General features: G+C 38.7%; 1 protein-coding gene and 1 pseudogene across 1 annotated transcript in view; one reads left to right on the top strand and one right to left on the bottom strand.

Annotated features, from left to right (window-relative positions):
* The window catches only part of ADAMTS9 (ADAM metallopeptidase with thrombospondin type 1 motif 9), a 154,526-nt gene that overhangs the window by 39,377 nt on the left and 88,087 nt on the right, over positions 1-27,062 (top strand). Inside the window, exons 11-18 of the mRNA XM_023529708.1 lie at positions 1,916-2,020; positions 7,966-8,111; positions 16,054-16,235; positions 16,327-16,463; positions 17,918-18,035; positions 18,286-18,381; positions 25,785-25,951; positions 26,044-26,179. Of these exons, the coding sequence (XP_023385476.1) occupies positions 1,916-2,020; positions 7,966-8,111; positions 16,054-16,235; positions 16,327-16,463; positions 17,918-18,035; positions 18,286-18,381; positions 25,785-25,951; positions 26,044-26,179 (1,087 nt within the window). The remainder of the gene's footprint in view (positions 1-1,915; positions 2,021-7,965; positions 8,112-16,053; positions 16,236-16,326; positions 16,464-17,917; positions 18,036-18,285; positions 18,382-25,784; positions 25,952-26,043; positions 26,180-27,062) is intronic.
* LOC111738644 lies at positions 10,749-10,867 on the bottom strand (annotated as a pseudogene).

The following is a 27,062-nucleotide window of genomic DNA, read 5'->3' as shown; positions in this document are numbered from 1 at the left end:
CTGCCCTTACGAATTGATTCTGGACTTCTTTTTATTCATAGTTTTCCATTAGTTTCTCACTGTAATATAAACTGCTCATGAAAAGGTTGAGAATGGTCCATTGTATTTTAATGATAATAGTAATAACAATGATGGTGATAAACAGTAATAGTCCTCGGGGGTCAGATGGTGCTCTACCAGCACTTTCTCATTTCACTCTCATGACAGTTCAAAAGGTAGATGCCATTATTGTTTTCATTGTACAAGTGGGAAAGTGAGACTCAGAGAGGACAGAGTTACAGAGCTAGTAATGGCAGAACTCGGACCTTTTCTCTCCTTGTCTCCTTTCATGCCCATGGACCTGTCTTGGTGACCTTTATTATAGGGACTCTTCTAGATTCAGTAAAGGTAATTCTTGACACAAACCTGTTTCACTGTTTTAGCTTGTTAAAGCTGTGTCCTGTAGCCACCTGGGGCTTCAAATTATTTTTGGTGGTAGCTCAGCAGGTAGGTGTGTGATATTTTGATTGATGTGTTGTGGACACTTGGACCAATGAGATGATACAATAGTAATTAGGTTGCAGATGAGCAGAACTCTGCCTTTTTGGGGTGCCCCACTCTATCCCTTTGGCTGTGTGTTTATTTGTTTTGCTAGGAGAAACTTTAGAGATAGCATGGTGAATTGGAAAGTACCATGATTCTATGGAAATGATAAAAATTTTAGAGTAAAATTGATCCATGTTTATATTCATTTCTGCATTATTCATGATAGTAAACATTAGTAATAATTCAAATGCACAGCAATAGAAAGGTTAAACAAATTATGATGTCTCCATTTAGTGGAATATTATACAATAATTAAAAATGAACTACATGTGATCCTGATACATTTTTTAAGAACAGAATAAATAATTATTTTGTAGAGTATGTCCTCAACTATAAAAAGGAGGAGGAATAACTACGGAAAAGACTAAGTAGTTTGAGGCTTTTTTCTATTTAAAAAAATAAATTATTAGTACCTTCTGACTATTTCTTTTATGAGCATCATTTAGTTTAATAATTAGGAAAAAAGCCTTTTTAAAATGTGTCCTGAAATAGAGCTAAATATATCAACTTGGGTAAATCTAAAAATTATAGTGTGTGTGGAGGGGGGAAGCAAGTTGAAAGATAAATCAGTGTATCGTGAAATGCTAAATACATTGTTTATAGTTGAAATGCTATATGTTATTGGTAGATAATTATACATTTGTAGTAAAAGAAACGGGGATGATGAAATGATGCCCACCACTGAGGACAGTGGTCACCTCTGGGAGAAGGGGAAGGGATTGGGATTGAGGATGAGTGTAGCAGGCCTTCAGCTGTGCCTGTGAAGTTTCCTTTAGTTGGATGGTGGGTACACGGGTATCCATTATGTAACTGTTTGTACTTTTTGTATGCCTGGAATATTTAACAATGTTATGTCCCTTCTTTCCTCTGAAAACCTCCCAACACCCTAGAAAAGAGTCATCATATGATTGTGGTATTATATATGACCTCTAGAAGAAAAACTAGTTTTGCTGTCAAGCCAAACCTAATCTCCAGTCACAGCTCATCACAAACCTAAGCTCCCATTGGACAATTCTGGTGTGATAGTGAGCATGCTCCATTGTCTTTGTTCCTCAGTGTTCTCATCTGTAACACAGGGAGGTGTTACTGAGGACCGGATGACACCATGTGTGTTTTTGATTTACAGTAGCTCCCCTTTTACACCAGGCATAGTGTGTCTCATGAGCTGCTCTTTATAGCCTTTGGAATATTTTATCATTTATAATACCAAGAAATAAAATCCCTTTTCAATCTATACTACATCATCGGCAAAACATTAATCGACAGAAATCCTTGCCTTGTTTGATATCATCTAATCACATTGTCACTGAATTGTCATTTAACTGAACAGATGCAGTGTAGACGACTCTGGTGCAATAACATGGATGGAGCACACAAAGGCTGCCGGACTCAGCACACTCCCTGGGCCGATGGGACCGAATGCGAGCCTGGAAAGGCAAGTAACGCCCTAACCCTTCCTTCTGTCTTGGGGCAGAAATGGGCAGCGTTTTCGCTATAGGCTCAGTCACCACTGTTAGAACGTAAGTTAGTGCAGAGTGTTTCAGCATGAATAATACTTTTTTTGAGAAAAGAGTTTCAGCTTCCCTACTGAAAATTGTGAAAATGTAGCATCATTGCATAATATTGATATGAGAGAAATAGCTGCCACTATTGCCTCTATTTCAAGACATACTTTTTTGATTTTAACCTTTCTAACATTCCAGTGTGCTTTTCAACTTACGGGTACATTTAATGTGAGGTAGCATTTCTTTTTCTCCTGTCTCTTTTGGGGGTGACACTGGAAGTCTATTATTAAGTTGGGGAAGCCTCTCGAAATCAAAGAAATGCAGAAATACAGTAATCTTAACTGTTCACTATTGGGATACTAGGCTTTTCCCAATCTGTGTTTGTCCCTTCAAGGAATGATGATGTCACCTGGGATATAACCAAGTCTAAATTCTGAGTTGGTTATCATGGCTTTCACTTATGGGTTAGTAATCAAACAAAATCTGCTACTCGCAAGGCCCAATGATAACAGTGTCCCACGCATCTAGGAGTACGATTAAGGCAACCTTCTTCACCTGGTGTCCATCTGAAAAAAAAAAAAACAAAAGCTACTGTGTTAAAGTCACCATCATCATCATCATCATCACCCAACAAAATTGGTTACAAAATATTTGAGATTTTAGGCCTGATTTTTTTTAATCCATACAGAAAATGGCATTCTTCGCTTATCAGTGATGCAATCCCTAGACTATATTCTGAGTCTCTTGTCATCCTTACATATATTTTTTCCATCCTCTCTCTTCTTCCCATGTCTACTTTATTCACTTTTAATATTTTATTCTCATCTCACTTCTTTTTCTTCCACATTACCTTGTAGAATCAACAGCACCCAGAATGTTTTCATTGAAGGGGTCCTAAAGAGATGACAGGACTTAATTCTCCTTTCCCCAGTTGTATAGATAGGGAATAGAAAAAAACAGTGACCTGCCCAAGATCACACAGTTCGTTTAGGGCAGAGTCCCTCAACACCTGAGACCCTCCCCTCTCTAACTTCCTCCTCCCTTTCATCTGAAGGGGCCAAAGGGTACTGGAGTTGCCCTAACTCAAACTTACTGAGCTCCTTCGGTTTCCAGTGGTCAAACAAGAGGACTAGTGGTTTTTTCACTCATCTCTCAGGGTAGTTATAAAGTTACATGAGCGGGAGGGTATAAAAATTATTTGAAAAACATAAAGTTTAGTACAAAAAATTACAATGAAGATGATTTTATACTTGACTTTACTTGGTGACTAAGTCAGCTAAAGTTATCATTTCTCAATGGCTAGGACCTCAGCAATTGAGTAGACATCCTTCCTCAATAACAGCCTCACTGAAACTGCATACAGACATAGGTCTAACGGCTTTTGCACCTTTCGTTAGCTTTAAAAGAAATATATCTCTTTGGCCAGAGTGAATTTTGCACTTTTTGCAAGACATTTAACTCAACGTATTGATGGCCGGAAGACCATAGATTTGAGTGGGAATATGGTTCTTAGGTTCCATGGCAGCCATTAAGAATTCACTCGTTACAAAATAAAGTGGCCTCGGAGTCCTTCTAAACACAATGACCCAGGCAGCTGATTCCAGTTGATGGGAGATGACAGTAGTCATGATACCCAGTTGATGACTTGGTTAGTTGGCTTGAGTTAGAGCCAGCCAACTATATTATTTAAGTCGAAACTGTTTAATCTTAGAAAAATCACTGGTATTGTGTTGTGGTCCTTAGCCAATATAACACACCCACCTAATATGTCTATTTCTGGCACATGTTATTGCTAGAAAAACCATAATAAGAATTCTCAATACTTTAATGAAATGAATTATATTTAGTAAAATTGTCATGAACAGGCTACCAAGTACCATGTAGTGATATGGTATGCCAGTCAATCTTGGAAAACAGAAGAACTCGGGAGCGTGTCTATTGTGTCTTTTTCTAATCTTCTGTTTTTATAATAGAAGCAGAAGATAAGGGATTGCAGGGTAATGTTATACCTGAGGGATAGGGAAATTCGGGAGATCTTTCAGAAGACTTTTTCAATGTATGTTTGTGTTCAGCAAGAGTTAAGTAAGAGACTTCAAGGCATTCCAAAGGGCAGATTTCAGGACAATTTCAGAGAAGCAACTCTGGAGAGAAAATGATAGGTACATTTTAAATCATGTTTTAAAAAAGTGGCCAAGTCTAGCAGCTTTTATTAAAGATGTGGATATGTGTGTGTTTATTTCCCTGGAGAGTATTTTATGCATTTTACAAATGCCAGGGATGGTGGGTACGTTGGCATAGAAATTCTTTGTCTTTTCTCTCTCTCTTTTTTTAATAGAATTGGCAGAAAAGCCATATGCCTTTTTCTCTAGCAAATTTGAATTCCCTTTGCTGAGGGGTTAATTTCCTTTTTCCTTTCTCTTCTTTCTGCCCTGCTCCCTCAGCAGTAATCTGTCTTGGCTGCTGACACGATGTTATTTTGATGAATGACTCTCTAATACTTCTTTATTTTCTCCATTCTCTTGTTAAGTCCATTAACATTTTCATTTCAACCATGTTTATGAGCCTGAGGTTTGAAACTTTTGTTTTAAGCCTCCTTGAGACAAAATGGATCCACAGGTCCCTTTTCCAACCTCTTTAAAAAAAGAGACTTGAGGGTTGTTTAGGTAAAATATCATTTAAATGGTTCTGGACACTTTTAGGAAAGGCTCACTATATTTTGGCTTGGACGCCACAGGCCACTTAATGTTTTGTTATGATGTAACGGTTCTTCCAGTGTGCAATTATTGTTTGTCAAATTGCTTGGTAAAATAGATTATCTTGATACATATTTGCCAAATAGCCCTTATTTCTAGCCTCTGTCAACTCAGGCACTTCCTCTACTCCCCTGAGATTCTTCCTCTCTTTTGACCCATCAGTGGTCATATCAGTAAGACATGTTTTATTTGCAGACTAGTTTTGAATTAGAATTTTTCTTTTAAAAGGGGGCCATATGAAGACATCTGAGTGCAGTGCTGAATGACAGCACTGTGGTAAACCTATGTTCTCATTTCGCTCTGAAGTTTATGGTAGCTCTTAATGAGAATTATGGTCACTTTGGAATGTGTTTGTTGTGAAGGTAGAGTCTATAGAGTAGAGAGATCAACTGAAAACTGAAGACCTAAGTGTTAAGAGGAAAATAATATATTTCCAGGTAACTTCTCAATATTAAACTCCATGAATAATCAGAGGAATTTTCTCCTTACTTCATTGAATTTGTAAAGTGTGTATCTGACACCATGACTTGAAGGCTGAATTTGGGCATCAGCTATGACTTCAATTATATATTAACTGGAAATTTTGTTCAGGTCAGACCCAATTATAGTAGTATAAGCAAACTGGCTCTTTTTTCTGATACCAAAAACTCATTCAGAGTTAGACAGGTTATGGAGCTGTTGTGGCAGCTCCACAAAATTATCAGAGACCCAGGCTCCTAATTTCTTTATGTTCCACCATCATATGCAAAGAGTTTCTTCCTCAAAGTCACAAAATGGCTGCTGCAGCTCTAGCCATCAAGTCTGAATTGCAGGCAGAATGAAGCCAAAGGGCAAAGAACAAAGGGGCAAAAGAACCTTCCCAAGAATCTCACCCAATGAATGCTGCTGACATCTCTTTGACTACTCTTACCTATACAAGGATCTGAGGAAATATAGTTTCTGTTACCAAGGACGAAAGAGAGAATGGATTTGGGGTGGACAACTTAGAGTCTGAGCATACTTAACCATTTCGTTAATTTGCTTTTGTTTTAAATTTCAGTCTTTATTTAGATGTTAAAAATTGTTACCATTTGCTCACAACTGAGAGGCAGCATGTGTCACAGTTTCTTAACTGTGCACTCTTGAGTCAGGTTGTGTATGGTTCAGCTCTGCCCCTTACTGAGGTTTGGCATCAACCCCTCTGTGCCACCATTTTCTCTTCTGTAGAAATGGGTGTGATAATAGTCCCTACTTCATAGTGTGCTGTGAGAATTAAGTACGTTTGTGTGTGTGTGTGTGTGTGTGTGTCTAATGCTTAGAACAGTGTCTGACAAATATTAAGTGCTGTGTAAATGTTTGCCATTATTAAATTAACTTTATTTAAGTCTGGGCCCCTATGTGCTCAGCTGTGTACTAGGTGCTTTAGACACACTAGCTCATATTATACTCAAGACAACGTTAGTAGGTAGGTCTTCATTTTTAATTTTTGGAAGCCAAGTTCAGTGACTCACCCAAGGTCACATTGTCTGTGGAAACTAGAGTTTTGCCTGCTAAGTTTTGTCCCTGCACCATCCAATGTGGCAGTCATTAGCCACACGTGGCTAATGAGTACTTGAAATGTCAGTCTGAACTGAGATGTGCTTAAGTGAAAAAACATACCAGGTGTTGAAGACCTAGTACAAAAAGAGAGTGTTAAAAGAAACTCATTTATAATTTTATATTGATAACATATAGAAATGTTTCAGATCTTTTAAGCTAAATAACATATTAAAATTAATATCAGGTTTTTCTTGTTTAATGTGGCTTCTAGAAATTTTTTAATTTGTTTAAATACATGACTCAAGTAACATTCTTATTGGATAGTGGTTCTCTAGACCAAGCTGCTTCTCTCATTTATTTTTATGTGTATATGTTCAAGAATGTTGTAGAGACAAACATAAAGCGATCAGAGAGTGATGTGGTCGTCTCTGCCTCTGCCCACATTTCTTGAATATGGAGTTGCTCAGGATTTTTTGGAGGCAGAACCTTTTAAGCCTCCTCCAAATAGCCCTAGGAAAGAGACATGGCCTCAGATACTCTAAGGGGATAATTACAAGGAAGAAGGTACAGCAGAATAGAGAAAGCTTAATTGCACTCTCTAAATAATTGTTTACAAAGCCAGCCTGTTTATACTGGGACCTTTACCACCTGCCCCTTATTTGTCCACTTTCCCTGAATAGAGCCCCACCCCCTGGCCTTTGGGGCCCTCTGCCTCTTCCCTATACGTCTGTGTTCTCCCTGCGGATAAATCACAGCAGAGCCACTAGCTCTGCTTCAGAGATCTGAGTGAGCCGCGGGGCGTCACCCTCCTGCCGCCGCTGCTGCCACTCTTCCTTTGTCCACTGCTCAGTGACCTCAGCTTTGTGTAAGGGCCTCATACCCCAACAATGGCAGAGGGTTGAAAGGGGCTTCTTGACTCTCTTGTCCTGCTGAGGACTTTTATTTTTTGTTTTGTTTTAAACATCATGGCCTTCTTCCTGCTCCAGGTTGGAGATCCAGGTTGGAGAATGTGAAACCATTAGTAATAAAAAAGCAATAAAGTTTAGGGCTTTCTGTAATATGTCCATTTTGCTTTAGTGTCATCCTGTGTGCCTTGGTGGAATGAGTTTATAGGAATCATGTAACAAGGTTTTTTCTTTCCTGTTTAATTAAAACTGGGTTTTCAAATCCATGGGAAGCAATAAAGCATTATATTTTAACAGGCTTGCCACGTCTCTGGGCCTAGTTAGTAGAGATTTGCTATGCCAATGCAGTAACTCATTTTGGCCCTGTCTATAACCAGTCTGCCCATTTTCACTCCTCATTTCTCTAAGTAAACTAATTGAGCATCTTGAGGCTGGCCATTGGAGTTACCCTGACAGCCTGGAGTCAACCACTCATTGGCCAGTTTTATTCAAGCAAGTTGTAAGTTCCTTAACAGCCTACGGTCAATAAGTATGAGATTACAATCCCTATAGTTTCAGCCATTCACATGGATGATGAAATTGCAGCATTTCACACCAGCACAAGGAAAACAATTAAAGTATGATGTATTTAAAAGAACAGTGGGCCTACAATGTCTCATGCACCGAGCTCTCCCTCATTGTTCCCCTTATTAAATACAGCACTGCAAGTTTGGATTTTGTGTTCCCAAAGAAATGGAGGCCCCCGTGACTGATGGATCCTGGGGGAGCTGGACCCACTTTGGAACCTGCTCAAGAACATGCGGAGGGGGCATCAAAACTGCTATTCGAGAGTGCAACAGACCAGAGTAAGTCCTAGAACTCATCACTATTATTATTGTGATAGTAGGAGTGAAAATGCCTAGAGGGAATAATTTAGCTGGAGGCAGATGAAGAGCTCTTTCCAGATTAAGAGATTGGGTGGACTTCCAGGGATACCTAGACCAATGGTATCCAAACTCTATCCCTGGGCACGGCCCCTCTGTATTATTATTTTTCTCCCATGACCCTTTATTATTAAAAGTTTTGTCTACCAAACGGTAGATGCTTCTGTGTTGATTGGCCTGTTTAACAATTTTGACAGTCAGGCATATCTCACTGCCCCTTAGAGCTTGGGATAAAGGTAACGGATTTTTCACAAGAAAGTAAAGAAATTGGACATTTCCATCCAGAGCACAGATAAATGTACTCTTTCCAGTTAGCTCCTGAAATGCTGAAAAGGAGCCACAGACACACTGCCTCCCCCAGGCAGCATTAGCAGATCCCAAGGGACCTGGAACCGCCAGGTCAGGAATTACCTTTGAATCAATCTAATTGTTCTGTAGCTGAGACACCCGAGGTCCCTATTCCACAACCTGAAAGTTTGCAGATTGGGAGTGTCCTGCTCTTCAGGATAATTCTCATTATGTGACCAGGCTAACGTTGTTAGGATTCGCATGTTCAAATAAAGTCTGGGTTTTTTTTTTTTTCCCCAGTATCTATCATGGTAGACATGTGTTTGCTGGGGAGACTGTTTACAAGTAGGTTTGAAAAATTGCTATCTTCGTTATGAGGAATGACATCTCATTTTGTATGGATACAAGATGTATAAAGTTTAAAGAAATTGAAAATAATATATGATATTATTGCTACTGAACCTGTATATGCTGGAGACCCCAAGAAATCTTCACAGATCAGGGATAGTTTTTAGATGTATAAACCAACAACCGTTTTTAAGAACCAGCTGCTTTGAGATTATGTAAAATAATTTCACCCAGCAGAACTCTTTTATTTTAAACAGCGTACATTAAGAATAGCAGACTGAATTGTAGAGGGAAGCAAGCAGGGAAAGTAGCAGAGTAGGCTGGTACAATACAATAGGATGGTATTGGAGAGCAGTGGAGAGACCAAGTGCAGGGTGCTGCTCAGATCTAGGTGATTGTTCACAGGCAGGAAAAAGGCCTGCTATTGACAAAACTTCCAAATTTTTTATAAGAAAAAGCTGAGTTGTGTGAACCAAAAAGAACATAGTTATAGGTCACTGTTGCAAGACCTGGTCTAAATAATTACTCTGCAGTACAAATCACAGATATGATCAATTTATTTTGATACATTTTTGTTCACAGTCCAACATTTAGTTCACTTCCACATGTTATTAATCTCTACAGAAGACAACTAAGGAGCTATAAGATAAAGATTCTGATTCATAAAACTAACACTATCATTATGTATATAAGTTAATAAACATTAATTTTTCATAGAGCCTATATTTAGTATTCATTTTTTTAAATAATAGTATATAGTACATGTTTTTTAAAATTCAGACACAAAAGTATATGATATAAAAATTCTTATCATTGTTATTTCTAACCCTCAGTTACTCCCCACGAAAAATAACTGCTGAAAAATAATTTGATGTATATTCTTTCAAACTTTTAAAAAAGATTATAGATGTTATATCTATTATATAAAATAAGTATCAAACAAAATAGGGATCACAGTATATATAGTTTTGCACTTTGCTTTTTAAAATCAATTATATCCTAGTAGCTATTTGTATTGTTGAAGCTTTAAAATAAAACATTTTAAGCTAACAGCAAATATGAACTTTTTAAAAATTAAAAACTATTGAGTGGTTACGTTGAGCCTAAATATTATTATTATAGTAAGCTATATTATCATGAGGATATGGATATTGCAAATAGCGCTTTTGAAATTTTGGCTCAAGAATATTTTATATAAAAGAAGTGTTGGGTGGTTTTGTTGTTTTTTTCGTTGTCATCGTTTTAAGTCTTAGAACAATTCTAGAAGTAAGGTGGAAAGTGGAGAGAGATAAATCACTCTGTAATTGCAATGGGCCAGACAAAGAAAATCACCCCCTGTAAAGATCTCAGCGGGAAAGGATCTTGAGCTTCAAAGTGAAGTGAAGATCCTCTCAGTCAGAAGTTAGGAACCAATCATTAAAGACTTCAGTTAGAGGTCCTTGTCCTTGCTGTTTGCTGTGGGAAGTTTTAAAATAATACAGTCCACCTAGGTGACTCTCTGCACTGGCATCATTCATTAAAACTCCTCTAGGTTATTTGCTGTTTGGGATGTCCCTGTGAATTTACAAAGGAATCTTCCTCTGAAAACCGAGTTTACCGTGGCACTGGGGAAGTCAGTTTGACAAGAGAAAGGGACACAAAAAGGGGAAAATCAGATCCAAATCTCTGTTTAAAAGCTTGTTGAGAGAAATTCACAGAGCAGATGGTTTATTATGTAGAACGTGGAAGTGGTTGCTGTCTTGATTCTTAAAGAGTTTAAGGGGAGTAGGCCCCCTCTCACTGGCAACATGCCTCTTCTGGGTTTGAGGAGCCCTTAGAGTTTAATGTAGAGCTCTATTTTTTTTTTTTTTTTTAGGCGAGGCAACCCTTGGTTGACCTCACAGGTTGCAAGCACCTTGTCAGTTTACAATCCCTTATTTTTTAAGCCTACAGCACCTGGTCTTCTTAGGTGGTCTCCCATGCAGGTACTAGCCAGGCCTGACCCTGCTTAGCTTCCAAGATCAGACGGGATCCGGCTTGTTCAGGGTAGCATGGCTGTAGACTAGAGCTTCATTCTTAGAATCCAAGGCTGTCTCTCTTAAGAACACTGGATTGCTTCCCTCCCCCACCCCCACCGCATTATTCATTAGATTCGGGAATGTATTTATTACTGTTAAAATGTATAGCTGAAACTCATTGGATTTCGTTAACCAATGTCGCCATTAAAAAATAATTAATTAAAAAGAAAAAAAGAAGTATTTATTTAACATCCAGATACTTTATGCTGTATTTTTAGGGTTTTTTTCCCCCCCTGGAAAGCATAAAAGCTAAAAAAGAAAAGTAGCCTTGCCATGTACATGGGATTATACTGTACCCAATGAGCAAGCTATGTACAACCATATGCTTTCTAATTTGGGTCAAAAAAAGATGAGCTCATATTCTGGTTTGTAAGGATAGTCCCAGTTTATATCTCTTATCCTGAAGAAGTTTAATAGCTCCCATTTTCATTTTCAAAGTTTCCTGGATGGGACAATTAATTATATGGTAACCTGATCTATAAGAAATATATCATAGAGTAAAGTTTTAAATTAGAACCACCAAATTATAACTTAGAGTACCACAACATGACCAGTGTTGGAACTAGAAGGTGCATTATCAGGCGGGTGGGCCCTGTACTTGTTATTTTGCGCTCTAAATTTGGCCCTCAGCATGCTGGTGTCTGGAACGAAATGGTTTATAGAATTGTTATGGTCTATCAAAATAAAAAAAAGATCAAGCCAGTTCTTTAGGAAAGGCAAAGTATTTCTCTCTTCTAGTGCTTCTATTTATCTTTGAAATTAGGAGGTAGGTTAAATTTTAAAAAATAATAATAAACTCCTAAGTTTGAGAAAAAACAAGACTGTGAACTGGACATTTCGCATTTAGGTTTTCACCATAGCAACTGCTTATAAAATGTCACATAAAAGAAAGTAGACATATGTCTTTTTCATCGAAGAAAGCTAATCTCTCATTTGGCTGTAAAGCATTGCAGCAAAGGTGTTTTTCTGTTTTTTTGTTTTGTTTTGTTTTGTTTTGTTTTGTTTTTTGTTTGTTTTTTTGAGGCACTAGGTTGGATGAACTTATTTTGAAATGTCAAGAGTTGGCTACTGGGGGAGAGTCATTAACTGATGAATTAATATCCAGTCCCATAGACAGCCCCATGTGGCAGGATCATTAATGGTTGCTAGTACAGCTCCCTGGCCCATCCCATCGAATCCCTGAATAGCCTTTCAGCACCCTCTGCAGTTGGCCACTAGGCCCCTACCAATCTTAGGAAATATACTACTTTCTGGGGCTACCTATTGTATCATTAGAAATTTCTTCCTTATGTTAACCCTAAACTGCCTGCCCTACCTCATTGTATGTAAACATAGAAGTTGATACTGTTTAAACCTATTTGCAGTCTAAAAGTTCGCTTTCCTTGAGGGTAGAATGCACCTGTGATGATCTTCGCAAAAATGCCTTCACCGTTGGCCATGCAGCATCGCAGATTTTGTGTGGGTGTGTGTGTGAATGGGCATGGTTGTATAATATGTGCTTGAAAGAAAGATTCAGGTCAGCTATGCTGAATATAGTTACTCTCACAGTGATTAATCTAGTAATTTCCTTAAATCCTTTCCATTCTTATTTGACATGCAGTATTTTTAAAGGATCTTAATAGTTGGAAAATGTGGTTAATAATTTTTAAAGTTGCATTTCCTATAATTTTCAGTATTTTCCTACATGGAAAAAATTTAGCCTACCCAGCTAAATTACTAAATTATAAAATGAATTTTTTCCATGCTGAAAGGTAAGTTAAGTTGACTAAAGCCTTCCTCATTACACAGTACATGCAAATCAGGCAGAGATCACCTTGTGTAGGATTTAAGATAAGCTATATATTTCAGAACGGCAAATTAATGTTTATTAACCAAATATAGTCTGTCTTTATATAAAAAGCAAATAAGGTCATAGAATGAGTTTTGATATGAAAGAGGCCTATTTCAAGAGAGGCAACATGGGAGAGAGGCCAGATCATGAGCTTAGGGTCACAGAGACCTGGGTTAGTGTCAGCCAGCGCATCTCTTAATTGGCATGTAACCTTGCCAGGTTACTTAACATTTCTGACCCCAGTTCAAACAAAGGTTCAGAAACAAGAATGTCACTACCTATCTCACAGCATGGCTACGTACAGTCACAAGAATAGCTCAGGGATCAGCAAACTTTTCCATAAAGGAGTATTTTTCCTGTAAAATATTTCATAAGTGTTTTAGACTTCAAGAATCATAGGATCTCTGTCCCAACTATTCAACCTTGCTGATATAAGAAACATACGTAGCCAATATGTAAAAAGTGGATGTAGCTAGGTTCTATTAAAACTTTATTTATGAACACTGAAATTTGAATTTCATATAATTCTTATGTATCTTAAATTAAATTTTTTTTTCCTAATTATTTTAATTATTTTAAAATATGAGACCCTCGTAATAGCTAAACGTTTACTGTGTGGCAGGCTTCGTTCAAGTACTTTGATGTATTAACCCAGTTAAGACTCAGCCTTATGAAGTAGACATCAACATCATTTCCCTTTTACAGATAGGGAAATAGGCTTAGAGAGATGAAGCGACTTGCCTAAGATGGCATTGTTATTAAGTGGCAGGGCTGGGATTCAAACCTTCTCTTTCTAGGGTCCATCTCTTTAACCCTCAGCCATATGACCTCTCACATAGAGTGCTTTCTATGTGTTGTTTATTAAAAAAAATGTAATTTGTAAAAATAAATCGCTAAATGCTACTTGCCATTTGATAGTGGTCAAAGCAAGCCAAGGTAGAAAGAGTTGCCATTTGAAGGGAAGCCACCTACAGCTGTTAACTATTTGCAGCCCAAAGAACTACTGTATTTGATCAATTATAAGAGTCAGCTCAGAGTCATTATGTATGTAAGAGAACCTAAAGAAAAAAATCAGCTTTTAAAAAATTTTATTGTCAAGGAGAAAGAAATATGAATTACTTTTAGGCAACAAATAAATTATCAATCCACCATAGTTGGGACATTTAAAAAGAAGACTCACAAAGATCATTTCAATTTGAGGAAAAAATCAAGGAGGGTTTTCCCTGGAGCACATTTAAAACAAGTTTTACCTGAACAGCTATATGGGCATGATCTATTATTCATGTGTAACCTGATATTTTATGCATAAGACTGGGGTGCCTTGATACTGAGAGAAGAGCTTGGTATCCAGGAAACCAAGGCTGTATCTCTAAATGCCATCAAAAAAAAAAAAAAAGAAAGAAAAGAAAAAGAAAGAAAAAAGAAGAAGAAGAATCAGAAGAAGAAGAAGAAAAAGATGATGATGATGATGATTCCGGAATAATAGTTCCTGAATTGTGTAGCAGAAAGAACACAGAGAAAAAAACTGGAAAACTTGAATTCCAGTTCTGTCTCTGTTCTTTTATTAGTTGTGTGACCTTGGGCAAAATACTTCTCTGAACCTCCTGTTTCTTGGTATAAAAGTACCTCAGCCTTTCTCTTGGGTGAGCACGAGTGAGTTTTGGCTAGTCAAATGCACAGTGCAGATATAAAACTTATGGGCTTAATTGTATTTAATGGGGAAACAATCAGACATAGATGCTGCTGTGTTTATGTGCCACCCCAAGATGCAGTCTTCTTCATAATAAATAACAGTAAATATTTATTTACCAGAATCCTTGCTAAGCTTCTCGGATTCATAATAAACCCTTTAGGGGCACAATATCATCTCTGCTTTACATATATAGGGCAGAGCTCAGAGAGGCCAGGGAGCTTAAACGAAAGTGTCCCGTTTGTAACCGCAAAGCCTATGCTCTTACCTTACTCTACAAATCTTTGATCAAGGGAACACATTTACAACTATCACGCCACATGGCCCTCCCTAGACTTGGGCACTCTGCACAAGCACTGAGTCTTGCCTCACAATGCAGACTGTGTTGTAGCTCAGATTTGGTACTCAAACGAACTGCTGAATTAGAGCAGATTAGATTGGGAGTGCTCACATATAATATCATAGTAGTGATATAACTATCATAGTAGTTAACATTTCCGGCATCTACTGAGTGCACTTATTTTAGAGGAGAAAACTGAAATGCAGGGAGACTAAGAACTCTGTCAAAGGTCACACAGTGAGAATAAGGCCAAGACTAGAACACAGGTCTAACTCTTACCAGCTCTGCTAGGCTGCCTCTCCTGTATTGTATGGGCTTGGATACATTTCCCGTTCCCTCAAGGCCTGGTTTAAGAGAACAAAACAAAAATCATTTCTTATGGTCCAGATTACCCTGAAAGATTCATTCTGGAGAAGAAAGATGGAAAGGTTTGAGAGGTGTCCTAGGGTAGCAGTGAAATCTGAGCTGCTCTAGCCCTGAGTGGGTGAGCCAGACTTCCTATGATTCTGTGATCTTCCAGTTTCCATGATGAATTTGGCAAGCTGTTGACTGCTGGGAGATGTGTTGTATAATTTACTCTCTGGGACACATCTGGAAAATACATGTACGGGTTGCATGCAGAGATTAAATTTGCACTGTGATGCTTTGCAAGGCATACTGTTGTCACACAAAAGTTAATGAAACCAATACGCTCTCTCTTGCTTCTCTTATTAACTTAGTCAAAATACAGGAATATTCCCTTTATTCTATCTTGTTTGTAAAGCAAAACAAACAAAAGCAATGGTATTGGAGGGCAGCGAGGAGGGAAAGAACGAATCAAAGTGGAATGGCAAAGGTTTAGGATGGTTTCTCATGAAAATATCATGGTGGGAAAGGTAGGCAAGGAGCATTCTCGCTACTCATCTGCCCCTTTCGCCTTCTGCATTTTTAAAATTGGAGGACTGCGAATGTTTAGGAGAAAGTGGAAGAAAATGTCCTAATAGATTCCAGCTTTGTGTTTCATACTTCAAGTTACATGCTCTAACATTTTATCCTCAAAACAGCCTTACCAAAGTAGCACCTTGCCGTTTTAGAGATGAGAAGGAATGAGACTCAAGGAGGTTAAGTGACTTACTTGCTCAAGGTTATACACTTAATGGTGTTCAAGGCAGAGTGCAAACCCAAATTTCAGAGCCCTTGTCCTTTTCTCAGTCACCAGGCACTTCAAATTTGCTTCCCTTGAAGGCAGGAAGCCGCACATAAGAGAGCAATGTGGGGAGAAATACTTTATAATACAGTGTATGTGTATTTTTTCCTTTACCTTTTTTCAGGCCAAAAAATGGTGGAAAGTACTGTGTGGGACGTAGAATGAAATTTAAGTCCTGCAACACAGAGCCGTGTTTCAAGCAGAAACGAGACTTCCGAGAGGAACAGTGTGCTCACTTTGATGGGAAGCATTTTAACATCAACGGTCTCCTTCCAAACGTGCGATGGGTCCCTAAGTACAGTGGAAGTAAGTGTATCCAGGGGTAGTGCCCACGGTTGGCAGGCTGGTGTGGTGTCCAGGCACAAAAGTCACACCGCATTGTATTTTTCCTCCCTAGTTTTGATGAAGGACCGGTGCAAGTTGTTCTGCAGGGTTGTAGGGAGCACAGCCTACTATCAGCTCCGAGACAGAGTGATAGATGGGACTCCTTGTGGCCAGGATACCAGCGACATCTGTGTCCAAGGCCTTTGCCGGGTAAGTCCCAGATGGTGTTTTCATCACGCTGTTGTCTTGCTAAGCTGTCATGGCTTTCTTGGCTGAGGAACAGCTGCTAATATCTCCAGGGAAGTGGTTCTCAGAGTGGGGTCCCCAGAGCAGCGTCAGCATCACCTGATTCTGATGCACGCCAAAGGTTGTGAACCACTGCTCTGGGTTTTTCTTTATATTCTCAGCCTCTCTGTGGGCCTGCACAAAACCTCCCCGTGAAAATGTAATAATTTTCACACACATTCCTTTACTGTAACCTCAGTGCTTAGGGTTAAACCCAAATACTCCCTGATAGCAACTTCTAGATCGAATAGCTCTGCTCCAGAAAGATGTCATCGGGAAGAGCTGGCCTCACTCAGAAGTATCTTACTGATTTTAAGCAGGATAGCTTCTACCTGAGACATACCTGTTATTTACTTTGAAAGGAGAAATCAATCTGGCTGACGGTAAAGTATCAGAGAAGGGATTTCTCAAGGGCTTTATACCATTTCACTGTTCTCACCAGTCAGAAATCATTCCTAGCGCAACAGCAAGGCTATGAGATGATATATTTGTTCTTTGCATGTTCGAGGCAAATTGGAGTTCTTAATTAGGATTTGGTTGAAAGAGCCCCTGCGAGCTTCACTCACTTCCCGACTCAACGGCTAACAGTGCAAATTGTCTTGTCAGTCCATTTTAATGCAACACATTAAGTTTCTCTTCAAAGACTAGTTCAACAAATTGACAAGAATGTGAAATCTGTCCTCCTGGGCTTCTTGTTGTTGCTGGTGTCTTTCGGAGACCTCAGTCTACACTGCTGCATTTCATTAAGATGTGAAGAAATTCAGGAGGCTTTTTGGAGTCTAAAGATTCAAACTAGTATTCTGTAGCCGTGCTTTGCCCTCCATTCATAGTCATTATTTAAACATAGAGGATTTGGCATCAAATCAAATTTTCCAACTTCTCTTGAAAAATTGGGAAGTGTTAGTCCTGGACTCCTGCTACTACACAGTGGCAGGAGCCTGAAGTGGACAGTGGCTGCTCACTTAAGATGGGATGTGAGCTCGTTAATTGGATACAGTCCTCACTGCTCCTTTTTCTTCCCAGTCCTGAGCGATTTTTTTCATTTACTCCACTTATTTGTAGACCAGTGCTTCTCAAACTTTAATTTTTGTAGATGTAGCACCTAAGGAGCTGGTTAACATGCCAGATAATCTACTCTGATTCAGCAGATCTGGGGAGGGAGATTGAGAATCTGCATTTCTGACAGCATCAGGGATGCCTATGGCTGCTAGTCCACAGACCAGATTTTCTATGGCAAGTTTGAGTTCTCAACCCTTGCAAGTTTAGAGACTTAACTTTCTTGTAATTTTGAATGCACATCATGCAAAGAAACACATTACTTTCCATTTTATAATCTCTATAATACTTATCATTTATTTCAAATGTTTTCTTTTTAAAAGCAAGCTGGATGTGATCATGTTTTAAACTCAAAAGCCCGAAGAGATAAATGTGGGGTTTGCGGTGGTGATAATTCTTCGTGCAAAACAGTGGCAGGAACATTTAATACAGTACATTATGGTAAGAATCTGTCCCTTAGAAGCATGGGAAAGAAAATGGTCAAAGTTTAAAAATTGTTCACCGTATGTAACATGTAAAAAGTAATCATGTCAAGCGTAAAATCAGTCTTGTTAAAGTACATTACCCATCTGGCCAAAAGGCACCTAACAGTGATAGTCATATTATATTTCTTTGTTGCCCACATTTTATTCCATGCTTAGAGAACATGAACCATGCTACAGAATGCTGAATTTCTGCTAAATTTTTTCAGGTTACAATACTGTGGTCCGAATTCCAGCTGGTGCTACCAGTATCGATGTGCGGCAGCACAGTTTCTCAGGGAAATCAGAGGATGACAACTACTTAGGTGAGATGGGTGCCCCCCGCCATATGCAGGTGATCTGGTTCTCTGGAGTAGTTGGCAGATACCAACTACATCCTTCCTCTATTGCACATGAGGAGCTTTCAGATGTCATGTATTTTCATAAAAGAAGTTGATCTCGAAATTCATCGTTTTATTTCTCCCTCATATCTATACCCTCAGAGTACTGATTTAAGAGTCATGTAGTTATACTAGTCAATATTGAGGGATTTACTCTGGGTCTTAGAAAATAGAAAGCCCCTAAATCAAATTTTGGAAGTGCTTGCCTTGTAAGTTTAGCATAAAATCATTGCTCTTTGAGTCTGTTTTTAAAAATCTGTCCTATGGATAAATGACTTGAAAATGTTTTATTAGAGGTATTACTTGACTTAATTTTTATGTTATCGACTCTAACCAATAGCCGACAACTGGTGGACTTATTCAATATTTCATTACACCTGATCATTCAAAAAGGTTCTATAGTAGCAATGTTTTTCTCATGTCATTACTAGAATGGCCTACCTTGTTACTCTATAGATTCTTCATCCTTCTCTCAACATGCTCAGGCATATGATTAATTCATGTCTGTTCCTTACATTTAAACCACAACACACCAACAACCCCGTGTTCATTTTCAACAGTTTGCTCAGCCCAGTCCCACTTTAATTTATTATTCCGTAAATTGCAATAAGTGATTATGAAATTTGCCCAACCATTTTTAATTAAAAGAAGGACATGGGGAATGGGGTCATGACTGAAAGGGATTCAGCTGGTCACCTTGTATAACCAGACTCCTTCTAGCCATGAAAAGCAGCACAACTTGCACTCAGATCTAGAGGAAATCAGGGCAGTCTTGCTAGGCAGTCAACTTTTAAGAGAAATGAATGTACTAATGTACTTTCTCTCATATTATCCAGACAGGAACTCTATTTATCCATCTTAATATAACCTCTATATAGAGACTTACTCCAAACATTTGGACATATTGAGCTGGTAAATGAGGATTCATTGAATCAAATTAGAATCTGTGTATCTTGGAATGTCTGCATGAAATCCTTCATAAAGTAGACAATGATCTTTTAGTTAAGCATGCTAATCAAGTATAATCAAGTATAATCAAGTATAATATTTATACATGACTCTGTTATAGCATTTTCTGCAGCGTATCATAATTCATCAATCAACCGTTTATTTACTACAGGCACTGTTCTGGGCATAATGAATAAGAGAACAAAAAAAAAATAAAAATCTGTTTTCTGGGTACTTACTTTTTAGTGTGAGTCAATAGACAATAACTTTATAAACCAGCAGTCTATATACCATTAGACGATGATAAGTGCTATTAGAAAATACAGCCACATACGGGAAATTGAGATTTTGAGGGAGGAGGTGGGAACAGAGGAGTTGAAATGTTTGAAATGTTGCAAGAGATAACAAGATACCTGGGTGGAAAGCATTTCAGGCAGAGGAAATAGCCAGTGCAAAATCCTTGAAGGAGGAGCAGGTCTAGATTGTTCTAAGAATAGAGGGAGGCCAGTATGGCTGGATCTGAGTAAGCACAGAGGAGAGTCTTAGATGGTTAAACAGGTATCAGGACTAGATCTAGATCTGAAAGGGCCATATAACCACTGAAAGGATTATACTCTAAGAGACATGGGGAGCTAGTAGAGATTTTAAGCCGAAGAATAACATATAATCATATTTATATTTTCAAAGGAGTGCTGTAGCTTTATGTCGAGAATAGATGGTGGGGGAAGGGTACAGGGTAGAAACAAGAAGACTGGTTAGGAATTTATTACAATAATCCATGCGAGAGATGCTGGTGGTTTGACCCTATGTGGGAGCCGTGGAAGTGTGGAGCGTGGTAAAATTCTGGATATCTTTTGAAGGTGGAGGCATCATGATTTGTTGACGGATTAAATATCATATGTGAGAGAAAGAGAAGGTGACGCCAAGGTTTTGACCTGAGCGACTGAAAGGCTGAAGTTGCCATTAATTGAGACAAAACCACTTGTTTATTATTTTTCCATATGACCACTCGTGTTTTAAGGTCGGATACTCTATCTTTATATCTTTAGCTCCTCTTGTAAAGCCTACACATGATGCTAGGTACATGCTGAATTGTTGAACAACTATTGCTCATGCTGCCTTTACTGAGTACCTACTACGTGCTCAATGGGGGATGGGGTTATTACGGAAATAGACAGAATCGTTTCTTTTTTAAAAGATCATAAAGTCTTACTTGGAATCATTTACTCAGTGTCTGAATCAGCTTTCCACATCCCAGATATCTAAATGAGTGGTAACTTTATAAGACCAGTTAACAAAGTTCTTGGGGACTCTTTTCAAATTGGTTTTTGGCAATCCCACATTTCTCATTCCACCATTGTGTAAAATGGGTCAAGCATTTTTCTTCATGCGCTGGGTTATAAATTTGAGCATGTGACTGCTATGGCCTTACTACTTCCTAATTAAATCCAGCAGCATTGCATACAACTTCCTTTATGAATTAATTTCCTGAGAGCTGAAAGCCATGCTGACCTGCTCCTTTCTTCTCCTGGAAAGGGAGAGGATTCTCCTGTATTCTTCTCCTTCTCGGAAAAATAATCTCCTTCCAAGTAGTGGCCTCGATTCAATTCAACTTCATCAGCAGGTCATGCGCCTGAACTGAGGAGGGCCTCCCGATAACCTTTTATTCTTCACTGGAAGTTTATTCATCTCCTTCTGAAGAGTGAAAGCAAAATTAAAGATTTGTCATCTGGGGCAAGCAGTCTGAGACAGTCATGGCTATAGTGGAATATTATGGTAAAGTCACCTGTTGGCAAAGGAACGTCTCTCTGGACACACATGAAAAGTGCGCAAGCGTAGATGGCAAGTCACAGTTCACTGAGTGTGAAAGTCGAGACCTCAGAGCCTTTGAACCCTGCAGTGGTTTCTTAACAAGTTAGGATGAATACGATGTCATCAGATCTGGCATGTGTAAATGTTTACTCCTGGCTTAACGGAAGGTGCGGTAAATACTCTAAGAAGGTTTAAAATCCCACAGTTGAGTTTTGCTCGAGTCCAGTGCCAGCTGTTCCATGCTAAGCAATCTTCATCCTTATTTCTCATATTTTTTTAAAGGTCAGCCAAGCCATACTCTTTCCGCATTTTTCGGTGAGGGAGCAGTTTCCAGGAGAGAGGGCCTTTGTAGCAACCCAGCTCTGATGGGTGAAATGGGGGGGAAACCAACCCAGGAAATTAGCTCCCCTAATCGCATTAGTGGGAGGTTGGGCAGTAGACTGTTGTTTTCAGGAAACTATTTGTTTCACAAGGTACCGAAGCAGAAAGGCTCCCTGTCAAAGGTCGTCCTTTCACATAGACCCCTCCCTCCTGTTGGGTTAAAGCCAAGCTGCTCCTAGTGCCACCATGTTTGTATTTCTTTAGGAGAAAAAGGAGCCATTTCCGTGATACTTTTTTTGTCTCCAGTACACTTAGCCCTCGATTAGTTGTGGCAATGAGAAGACAGGAATCAATTCAGTTCAAGATAAAGCAGGAACTTTATTTCACCTGATGATTCCTATCTCATTCCCTACTGTCTTCTGGGATAAGGAGCATGCAGTGAAGGGTGAAATGGTCAAGGCAGCATAAGCATGAAAGGAAGCCTGGAGACATTGGAAAGGAGCCCCAGAATTCACCTAGAATAAACGATTGCTCTTTGAATACAGCAAAACTAATCGCTTAATTTACAGAACTGGCCTTGCGACATCTCATTTTCTCCCTTTGGGTGAAACATCAGTTGGGTAGCTAGCAGGCAACTTCGCTTTGAAAGAACTAGGTGATTTCATTGGCAGTATATCCTGCCATCACCGTGTAGGTGACTCACATTAGGAGGCAGCCTCAGGATGCCTGAGGTGCCATGGAAACAACCTCATCTCCAATCAGTGACCCACTGAAACTCCTGCATCTTGCATGGCTGGTGAGTCTCACACGGCAGGAGCTGCACGGGAGATAAAGTTGTCACAGGTTTACACTGACAAAGAAACAGTTATGTGTCCGAAAGCACTCTGTTCTCCGTGTCATGAATGTCAGTTCAAGCAATCAATCCTTCTTTCACCATCCTCAGCACCTACTATGGGCTGAGACACTTCTTAGCCTTATAAAAGTGCAATTTTAGATGGTTGCTTTATTAAAGGGGCTCATACAGTCTAGCAAAACAAATAATTTAAGTTTTTTTTAAAAATCCATAGCTAAACGTATTTGGTTTCTACTTGTACATAAGAGAAAGAATGCATGAATTCATTTGCTCATTTAACAAGCAATTCTTTACTTCTTTCTTGGAATACATTAGTGATTAACAGGCTTTGGAGACAAACTTCTGTGGTGAGAATTCACTTGGACCCTGGAAAGTATTTTACTAATATTTAAGTCGTGCTTTTCTCATCCATAAATTAAGCATCTATAAAGGTATGATAGGGAGAGAGTCCATTTAAAGGCATTCTGACCTGCCAAGAACGGAAGGCTATGTGTACTATCGTGTTTAATGTTCCTAGCAATCCTATGAAAAATCCATTATACAGAAGGAGAAACTGAGGTTTAGAGAGGTTAAATAGCTTACCCAAGATCGCACAAATAGAAAATGGGAAGCATTGGAATCTTTATTGGTCTGACTTCAGGCCCTACACCCTCAACTACTTCGCTTTACTTTCTGTGGAAAACTGTATGGCTGACCTGACCCGCGGGTATATGTAACTGAAAATGGAGGTTTATCAGTGGAAATGAATGGTGAGGCTGGACAAATAGGTAGGTCAGTGTAAGATTTGTAAAGCCACAGGAAAGTTGTGCTAAGGAATTCGAACTAAATTCTGTAGGTAGTAGGGACTACGAAAGAATTTTGAGCTAAGAAGAAGCAGCCAAGATTTTAGAGGTTTTTTTTTTTTTTTTAATCTTTCTAAAAGCACTTTTCCTGTATCACCACATTCTTCCCCACTATTTCAAATGAAGGCATCTTATTCTTCCCTAGGGCCAAGATGGGGCTTACATGGGTGGGAATTCTGGTAATTAAAGTGCTGGATTAGGGACAGAATTCAATGTGATTAATTCCTGTTCCTGCAAAAGAGTAGTCCTTGCATCAGGACAGTGTTCGATTGAATGAACTCTGTGAGGTTCACCTGTCCAAGAAAATAAGAACCCTGCTGCCACTGAGCTACAAAGAATATTCAGAGCTTCATCCCCTTTAATCTTCACATAAAGGTACAATACTTACTCTCCCTAAATCCTCTAAACCTCTTCTACGTCCATATGGCTTCTGGCCTACATGGTAAAAGACAGTGCACTACCTGCATCAATGAAAGACAGGTTAGAATCTGGCAAATACTTAAGACATTTTGACCACTCCCCATCCCACAACCAAGACGGATGTCATTAAAATGATGCCCAGACATGATGCTGCCAATGACTTCTGCTCTGCGTAGTTTCTTGACATTGGCACCTGGGGTAAAACCTGTTTGCTATCCATGAGTTAATTTCCACATTTTCTTTCCTCACCTAAATACATTTCAAGGGTCCCCTTCCTGCTGAGATTTGCTAATCCTGTACAATTTACAAAAGGTAAGGAGGTCTTCTGCTAGTGTTTCGTTCAGAGCCGAAATGTTTAATAGTTCTGATTAATTGAGTGCCTATTTTATGTCCAGCTCACTACTTAGGAGGATTCATTATTCAAGGAATAGGGTTACTGGGGAGAAAAAAATAGTGGTATTTAAAAACAATATTCTAATAAATACTAGGGGGAACGATCTGATAGGGATTTGACCTTGAGAAGTTAATCAAAATGTATGAAAATAAATTTATTTTTCTTATGTTCAACGAAATTGTTTTAATTTCAATCATGCCCAGGTTTTTAGAATGGCGAATAAAGCAATTGATAAATATTTTTGCCTAAATTTTCCAGTCAAGACATATGATAGCAGAGCAGTACATTTCTCACTGAACATTTGAATTTAACACTAAACTCTGAGACAGAGTCATATTTATAAAAACTTTCTGGGGCTTTATTCACTTTCTCAATACTCTTTCCTGACACTTTGATAAATATATTACTCCTTCTCAAAGCAGCTGTCATCTCATCTTCCTTGCCAATTTTCTTTCCTTAAGTTTTTAGCTAACTCTGTCAAGTTCTCTGTTGGCCAATATTTTGGCACTTAACTCAATAACGTTCTCTAACATTATTTTTTCATCTTCACTGATTGTTTTATCTTTTGCAAGATGTGTAGTAGATTCATTCATTCTTCCAAAGAAAGTATTTATTGAGCACCTACCAAGTGCTCTTTCAGCAGCTGCGGTATAGTAGTGAATAGGACAGTCCCCAAATCCTTGCCCTCATAGGGCTTACATTCTTGTTAGGAGAGAGAGAGCATAAATAAAGTGCTGTCTATGGAGAGAAACTAAGGTGGGAAATGGGATCTGTGCTGGCAGTGGGAAGGGGGCTGCTGTTTTAAGAATAATGGTCTGGGTTGGTATATTTTATTGTTTAACAAATTATCTCAAAACATAGTGGCTTAGAACAACAATTATATACTATCGCCCAGTTTGTGTGTCAGGAATTTGGGAGCAGCATACCTGGGTGTTTCTGACTTGAGGTGTCTCATGAGGTGGCAGTCAAGACTTCAGTTAGGACTGTGATCACAACTGAAAATTTAACTGGAGCTTGTGGATCCGCTTCCCAGGTGCCTCACTCAGACGCCGTTGGCAGAAGACTTCAGTTCTTCACTGCTATTTGCAAGAGGCCCCTCAATGGGGCTGCTTAGATATCCTTACAACATGGCAGCTAGACAGTCAAGGACAAGAAAGCCAGAAGTGCAGTGCCTTTGACCTAGACTTGGAAGTCACACTGTCATTTCCACCGTGTCCTAATGATTACACAATCAGTGCTATTCGGTATGCAAGGAGATGACGCAGGACGTAAATCCCAGGAGGCAAGGATCATTGGGCCCATACTGGAAGCTGGGTACCACAATGGGCCTCACTGAAAAAGTGGCATTTGAGTATCATATTGGCCATAGATTTTCAGATTTCAACATCTGTCAAACAAAGAATGATAACAAAGATTCAATAAGCCCAACTACATCTAATATAGAGAGAGATATTTGGGCTCCAATTTTGTACACATTTTCAAGTCATAACACTTTTTCTTCCACCTATAATCTTATAACTGTGGGGCTTGTATAACCAACCCTAGGCAATTAGGATGCTTATATTATATTTCACTTAATTTTGACAGGCACCTTGAAGGGTATTTGAGTCCATGCCTATTTGGCTGAAAAGTCCACGCTCTTTACAGTCTGACTCTCTGCTGATCAAAATGTTATTTGATATTTCAAATAGCGAGTCATTGGCAGAAATCAGTGACTATTGTCTTTTCTCATCTATAGCTTTGTCAAACAGTAAAGGCGAATTCTTGCTAAATGGAGACTTCGTTGTCACAATGTCCAAAAAGGAGATCCGCATTGGGAATGCCGTGATAGAGTACAGTGGGTCTGACAACGTAGTAGAGAGAATTAATTGCACAGATCGCATTGAACAAGAACTTTTGCTTCAGGTAAAATCTTGGCCATGAGCCCACAACCCTTTTCTTTCACTCGGAATTACCAGACCTACAAACATCCTCTCCATTTTGTTTGCACATCCCAGGTGTTGTCGGTGGGGAAATTATACAACCCTGATGTGCGCTATTCTTTCAATATTCCAATTGAAGACAAACCCCAGCAGTTTTACTGGAACAGTCATGGACCCTGGCAAGCATGTAGCAAACCCTGCCAAGGTATGAGCTTTTAGACTGAATTTGGGAGATTTGAGGTATTCTTCTTGTTCGTTTTCCCAGTTTTATTGAGATATAATTGACATTATAATATTGTATAAGTTTAAGGTGTACAATGTAATGATTTGATGTATTGTAAAATGATTACCATCATAAGTTTAGTTATCATCCATCACCACACATAATTACAATTTTTTTTTTTTGTAATAAGAACTTTTAAGATCTACTCTCAGGAATTTTCAAATATGCAATATAGTATTGTTAACTATACTCACCATGCTGTACATTACATTCCCAGGACTTATTTATCTTATGACCAAAATTTTGTAGCTTTAACCATTTTCAACCCATTTTGCCCAACCCCCACCCCCACCTCTGGCAACAACTAATCTGATCTCTGTTTCTATGAGTTTGGTTTCTTTTTTAGATTCTGCATGTAAATGAGATCATACAGTTCTTCTTTCTCTGACTGACTTATTTCACTTTGAGGTATTTTTAATTTTTTTTAAAGAAAGAGCCAAATACATGCAATTTCTAAAACTTTCTGTCTGCATGCATTCTCTAATCTCCGTTCTCTGAGTCTGTCTTGTCACTTTTGGCTAGCAAATTAAGCTTTTTAAGATATTCAGGATCTTTTAGTTTCCTCATTCTAAGAGGTTCACATGTAGTTGTATTATATGTCATTTATTTTGTTTCCTTTTGTCTAAATTAGGGAAAGGCAAACAACAGCCAGTGGACCAAATTCACTGCCTGCTTTTATAAATAAAGTTTTATTAGAACACGACCACACCAATTTTTTACAGGAGCAGCTGCTTTTGCCCTGTAATGGCAGAGTTGAGTAGTTGCAACAGAGATCATATGGCCCACGAAATCAAAAGTATTTATTATCCAT

The sequence above is a fragment of the Pteropus vampyrus genome, unplaced genomic scaffold (assembly GCF_000151845.1).
Source record: "Pteropus vampyrus isolate Shadow unplaced genomic scaffold, Pvam_2.0 Scaffold41, whole genome shotgun sequence".
In the NCBI taxonomy this organism is placed as follows: domain Eukaryota; kingdom Metazoa; phylum Chordata; class Mammalia; order Chiroptera; family Pteropodidae; genus Pteropus; species Pteropus vampyrus.
Note: the sequence above shows the minus strand (reverse complement) of the source record. Positions and strands in the feature narration are given on the sequence as shown.